Source organism: Muntiacus reevesi, chromosome 2 (genome assembly GCF_963930625.1).
Source record: "Muntiacus reevesi chromosome 2, mMunRee1.1, whole genome shotgun sequence".
NCBI classification, from domain to species: Eukaryota; Metazoa; Chordata; class Mammalia; order Artiodactyla; family Cervidae; genus Muntiacus; species Muntiacus reevesi.
The window spans coordinates 238,578,836-238,585,356 of record NC_089250.1 but is presented as its reverse complement, the minus strand read 5'-3'; the positions used below and the strand labels follow the sequence as shown (position 1 = coordinate 238,585,356).

Sequence of the window (6,521 nt, the reverse complement as noted above, 5' to 3'; positions counted from 1 at the left end):
CCACAGGGGCTGGAGCTTAGCCTGGAGCCACTTAGAGCCCTGGGGAGTCCCAGGAAAACCTCCCCCTCCAGCCATCTCCCACCCTCAGCTTGCCCAAATGGCTCCAGGTTTGGAGTCTCCCAGCCCATTTCCCATGCCAAGGGGGAGACAAGCCTGCTGGGACCAGTGGTCCTATTGTCCACAGTCCCACAGCCCAGAGACGTGTGTGATAAGAACTGTGTGGGTTAAGGAGCACCACGGAGCTGTCAGATGGCCCGTTCAGGGCTGTCACGAGAGGATGAGACTCGACCAGAAACCTGGTCCCCACTACCTGAGCTGGCCCCGGAGACAGACATTAGGTGCTAAGAGAGTCCTTTGAAGTGGGAAAGCTTGTTTGAGGGTAGTGCTACCAGCCTGGGGGAAGGGGCTGGGTCCGCCTTGCTGCCCTCCCTGAGGATGGCCGGAGATGTTTCCTAACGTCTAGCCAAGTAACAGAAGTCTGAGAGACCCCCAGAGAGGTCCAAGAGGGGAGATGGCCCTGATCTCTTTGCATCCCACCCAGATGCGCAATCGGGACAACAGAGTGGGGGAGGACATCTGTCCTCTGCCTTCAGGGGCTGGGGCACAAGAGGAGCCCACCACTTGGAGAAGGGCAGAGGCAGGGGCCAATGGAAGTGGATCTGGGCAGGTCCCCAAAGATCCCACATTCAAGCCTGTCACATCACTGCCGGCCCATCCCTGGCTGCTAAGGCACTTCGCCCCCCTTCCTGTCCATCTCTGGAGGCTGTGCCTCTTTCCCCAGCCCATGTTCCTCCTGGAGCAGCCAGGACAGGAGGGAGGAGATCGCGGGGACGGAAAGCTCAGATGCGGACCAGGGCTGGAGCTACACTGGACTTTTAGACACAAAGAGCTGTGATCAAACAAGACTCCTCCCGGTAACTGAAGGGGGATGAGAAGCTATTTGACCTGCCTCACCTGTGTCACAGGACAGAGAGGGGAGACTTGACGGGACAAGGAAGAAGGCAGTGATGGGAAAGAGGTTCAATCAGCTTATTCCTGCAGCCCACCCACCACACACCAGTCAGTAAACTGGTTTACATACGTCCTGTGACCAGCCAAGGGCTGCATTCAGCCCTCAAATGTGATTTCTTTGACCAGCGAATATTTTGGATTAGCCAAGGGTTTTTTTTCATATTTATTATTTTTATTTAATTATGTGGCTGCTCCAAGTCTTAGTTGCTGCATGCAGGTTGAGAGATCTTTGATCATTGTGGCAAGTGACATCTTCAGTAGCAGCATGCGGGATTTTTTTAGTTGAGGCACGTGGGGTCTAGTTCCTCGACCAGGGATCAAACCCCAGCCCCCTACACTGGGAGTGTGGAGTCTTAGCCACTGGACCACCAGGGAAGTCCCTAGTCAAGTTTTTTAAATCAGGGGATTTTACACCAGCACAATCTGGATTTCTCCTTGTAAAAGGCAGGTGGGGTCTGGCTACACGGGCCCTCATCCCTGCAAGGTGGTGATCGGCTCGAGCTGAGTAGCAGCTGCACCCTCAGCGTGAGGCTTGTAACCTTCAGTTCCCCACTGACCCCACCACTTGCCACTGCCTCCCCAGTGCTGACACCCAGTTGCCATTTCTCCTGCCCCTTGCCCTGATAACATTTCCAGTAGATGGCCGTCTTCTCTTGTTCCTGTTTCTCCATTGTGACCCCTGCTCCACCCCCATCGGTGACTCTTAACAGAAGCACAGAGCAAAGTTCAGGAGGAAATGCCTCCCCCCCCCCAAATGTTTGCATTTGTTGGTTAGGTGACAACAACTTTTATTTTCTTCTGTGTACCCTTCTACAGCTTCCAAATTCTCTACAATGAACACAAACTTCTTTTTAATATCAAAAGACAAATGCACTGGTAATTACAAAGGAAATCCTCCCCATCTTTAAGTCTGAGAGCCAGATCAAATGTTGCTCTCCTGCAGGAAGTCGTCCTGGAATCCCAGCTAGGAGTGATGGTTCCCCCAACCCTGTGCCTGCAGCTCTAAGAGTTCTTGTGTTTGTGCATGGTTTCCACACTAAACTGAGAACTCACAGAGGGGAACGACCAGGTCTGGCCATTCGTGTCCAACAGAATTAACTGTGACTGGCTGTGGTGTGATAAGAACTGCCTGTAGGGGGCGCTAAGGGGCACGTCAGGCTCTGCCAGCATTATCAGCGGAGGCGAGTCTGTCTTTGGAGGGCTGCGGTGGAAACGATTTTGGACTGTGATGTCCCATAGTTTGTGAGGCAAGAGGGCTTCGAGAGAAGCTGTGGGCCCCTGTGAGGTGTGGGCTTGGCAGTGGTGAGCAAGGGTGATGCAGCTTTGGAGAGGCCCAGATGGAAAGATGGACCTAGCTCAGCCCAGAAATGTTTCTACTACGCCTGAGTAGTAGGGGCAGTCAAAGGCCCACACGGTAAATAAAGGTTTACAGCAGGCACCAGGCGGCTCTTGGGAACCACTGCCCAAAGTCCAGGGTTGGAATCAGGGACCCTGGGGCTGTGAGTGGAAGGCTAGGGAGGTCCTAGCAGAGGAAGGGAGGCGCAGGAAGGGGAGAGGGAAGGCTGGGGAGGCTGACAAAGGGGTAGGGCCCTGGGCTCAGAGGTAGGGAAGCTGTGCTTCTCCAGGGGTCTGGCTCAAAGCTCTGCCTCAACCCATTTTCCCTGCATGCCATCCTTAGGTTAAAATGATCGGGGCTACAGAGTACCCTTGTGGTGATCACCAGAGACAGAGCAGCCATGGCACATTTCTGTCCTGGGCGGGAGCCCAGGACCAAGGGTGCCGCCAGCCTCCAAGGTTCAAGTCCTGCAGGCTCCCAACCCCCAGCTACAAGGGCCGGTCCAGTGGTGGTGCATTAAGACCAGCCTTCAGTTCCACTCCTGGGCCCCCCGAGATGGACCCAAGAGGCAAGTAGTCAGACGGCCCAGCCTGGGAATTTCTGGCTGCCATGGCAACAGCCCCATCCCTCCATGGTCCTCGGGCCTTCTCAAGTCTTCAGCTGGCCCACCCAGGGCCGGGCCTGGCTGTAGGAGCTGCAGGCAGCAGTGAAGAGAGACAGGTGACTCTGCTTCTTCACACCGGCGGGGGGCGCTGGCGGCCTAGATGCGGCTGGACGAGGTGCTGCCGGAGCTGATGGGGAGCCTGGCACTGTCTGAGTTGCTCTTCAGAGGGGAAGGCCCACCCCGGGCCTGCAGGCGCATGGACCAGTACCAGAGGAAAATGAGGAAGCCTGTGGGCAGCAAGGGGGTACAGGGCTCAGAGGCTGGGGGCAGCCCCCCCAACACCACTCCCTTCCATTTTGACCCATGTCTGCCCACACCCCCCTCACAGGCTCCCCACACTGACTCGATCCCAGGAGTACCAACTCTGCGCCAGGCACTGGACAACGCTCTATGTATCATCTCACTTTATTCTCTCCAGGTCCCTTGAGACCAGGCCTTGTTATTATTCTGTTTTACAAACAGGGAGACTGAGGCCCAGGGGGGATAAGAGGCTTGGCTGAGCCAGGAGTCTAGCAGCAGTGGTCTGGCTCTGGAGCTACCTTGCTTTCCCTGTTTTCCTGTCCAAGCCTTCCTCCCTACCCAACATGGTGAAAAACGAAGGGGTGTGTGTGTGTGATGTTGGGGGTGTGGGGGAAGCAGGGTGCAGGCAGACCAGGAACAGACCCTCATGGCATCAAGCCAGGCCCCCACAATCCAGCCCCTCTGCTCCTCCCCCCTCACCTCCTCCCCGTCTCCCCCCAAGCTCACTACCCCTTACGCAGCTCCTCCTCAGGGTTCCTCCAACACACACCCTACTTCTAGCCTCAGGACCTTTGCTCACACTTCTCCCTCTGCCTGGAGCACTCCAGTCCTAGACCAGGCCTCCTCAGCCTGTAAGGTGCACCTGGGCGTCTGTAACAAGGAGACTCTGACTCAGCAGGTCTGGGGCGGCCCAGAGGCGGCATCTGCAACAAGCTCCTGATGCTGCTGGTTCAAGAAACACCCTTGGAGTAACACGACCCTTGATCTCTCCATGGGTAGAGAGACCCACCTTTGTTTTTCACCGTGCTGGGTAGCAGGACTTGGGCAGGATAACAGGGAAGGCGAGGCCTCCATGGGGTCCCCGTGCAACGGGGGTGAGGCGTGAGGGAGGCGAAGTGGAGGGCACCCTGGATCCATGACTGGATCCTTCTGTTGTCTTTGGATGTCTCCTAAACGGAGGGGCCTCCCTCCCCTGAGTGTCCCCCAGCAGGCTCAGACTGTCTATCACCTTACCCACTATTACTTCCTTCTTCTCCCAGATGCCCTTTGATGCCTGTGGCCCTTGGTCCTCAGGGCCACACTTGGTCTTCCCTACTAGAGATGAGCTCTGCGAAGCAAAGCTCTTGCCCGGCTAGTTCACAACTGGAGCACCAGGGCTTAACACAGAGTCTACACAGAGTAGGTACCTGTCAGTATCTACTGTACAAACAGAGACTTATCCACTGTGGCCCAGAGGCCCCCACTTTACGAACGGGAAGGTTGAGGCCCAGAGAAGGGGAGGCTTCAAATTGTCTGGGTCATCTCGTCCGTGGCCTGTTCTCTAGGCCTGGGCACCCTTCCTGGGCCGGGGTCTGGGGTCTTCTCCACACCTACCTTGGAAGGAGGTGATGATGCTGAAGAAGTAGAGGACGACAAGCTTGAAGGTGCCAGAAGCAAAGGAGAAGAAGACCATGGCCCAGGGCAGGCCGAGGACCAGACTGAGGCCCAGCAGGGTCAGCACGTGGGGCCACTTCTGGGCGTGTGGGCGCAGCCGCAGGATCTGCACCACCATGGTGCCCAGCATGGCCGTGTTGAACAGAAACACCAGGCTGAACAGGCCCAGGTTGGTGACATGGCTGATCACGGAGTCCCGGATCCAGCACCTGTGGGCAAGCGTACGCAGGCTCGGGGCAAGGCCGGGCTCTCGTGGCGCTCCCTGGGCCGTGGGCAAGCATCATGGTGAGCCCAGTGACAGGGCAGTTACTTTAGACACCACCGATCCAAGGGCCAAAAAGTCGCTCTTCTTTCAACTATCCTATATTCCTTCTCTATAGTCAAGAGAAAGCCTCGGTTTGGTGCCAATACGTTTTTAACACTTTTAACACTTGCTAGTCTCCCTTTTCAAAAAGTGCCAGACTTAGGCTCACTGCTTTCATCAAGAATTTAGTAGCAGGGTTTTCTTGTTCCTGGGTTTGCTTTCATGACTATTCACTGTTTAAGACAAGTAATACTTATTTCCCATTTACGTGTAATATGACTTTAAAAAAATACATTTAACAAGTCAGAAGATTTAAAGAAAAAAATTAAGCAATAATAATACAGATGATACAAAGTAAGGCAGAAATCACAAGATTATGGTGCAAAAAACTGAAATTTGTGAAACACTGAAGGAATGGAAAGGATTCCTTCCTAGCCTAGGGCTCAGGAGCTCTGGATTCTACTCTAGGTTCAGAGAGAATCACAGGCCAGGCCACCACCAGCCTGGGTGAATTAGCTGAAAGTAGGGCTGGATTTCAGCCCCATTCATCTCCTGGTTGGGTACCTTTGAGCAGGGTGGTGTGGATCCCTGCCTTCTCTGGGACTCAGTCTTTCTATCTTTCCATGGGGAGGGAGATAGAAGTGTGCAGCAAAGGAACATGCTAAAGGTTCATCTGCTCCAGCCCAGACTCCTACACACACGTGGGGAGAGAGGGGCCAGGACCTGTGCAAGGTTATCTGGCAAGTGAGTGGCAGATCCAGGCCTGTTCTCACCCTCCCTGAGAGAAGCATCACCCTTAGCCCAGAGCTCCAGCCAAGGCCAGGCCAGTACCTCCAGCACCCGGCGCCCAAGAGTCTCCTGGTAAGTGTGACCTGGGCCCAAGCTACTTTAACTTCTGCACCAGGAGGCCCACACTCCTGCCTCCACTGCACAAGTCACTCACATGGAAGGGTAGATGACACTCTCAGGGGTCTTGTGCACAGCCAGGATGATGTGGCCGTAGTTGTTCACGTCCACCAGGGCCACCAGCATCACCAGGAAAACGGGGAAGCCTGTGGGCAATAACGCAGGGAGCTCCGTCTCCCACCTTCCCAGGTCTGCCCTCCCCTTCCCTCTGGTGAGCCCGCCTCCTCTCACATTCCCTCCAGGACCCGTGCTCCCAGAGCCCAGCCAGCTCCACCTGGGGGAAGTCCTCCAAGCTTGGACCCTCCCTTGTGTCCAACTCTTGTGACCCCATGGACTGTAGCCCACCAGGCTCCTCTGTCCATGGGATTCTCCAGGCAAGAATACTGGAGTGGATTGCCATTTCCTTCTCCAGGGGAACTTCCTGACCCAGGGATTGAACCTGGGTCTTCTGCATTGCAAGCAGATTTTTTACCAACTGAGCTATGAAGGAAGCTCCTGGTTTCCCAAAGGGGGGCCTATCTCCCCTAACCTAACCCCTGCCCCCTCGCCATCGTGGGAGGCCCTGGGTAAGGGCCAGCAGGTCCCTGCTGGGGGGCTGGATGTCACAGGAGAAATGGGAGAAGCAG

General features: G+C 55.5%; 1 protein-coding gene across 3 annotated transcripts in view; it reads right to left on the bottom strand.

The window, feature by feature from the left end:
• Window positions 1-1,759: 1,759 nt before the first annotated feature.
• ADGRG1 (adhesion G protein-coupled receptor G1) overlaps window positions 1,760-6,521 on the bottom strand; it is a 44,902-nt gene continuing 40,140 nt past the window's right edge. For all 3 annotated transcript variants that reach the window (XM_065925407.1, XM_065925408.1, XM_065925406.1), the window contains 3 exons: window positions 5,933-6,041; window positions 4,626-4,894; window positions 1,760-3,238 (listed from right to left, as the gene is read on the bottom strand). In XM_065925407.1, the coding sequence (XP_065781479.1) occupies window positions 3,108-3,238; window positions 4,626-4,894; window positions 5,933-6,041 (509 nt within the window). In that variant the 3' untranslated portion in view covers window positions 1,760-3,107. The remainder of the gene's footprint in view (window positions 3,239-4,625; window positions 4,895-5,932; window positions 6,042-6,521) is intronic.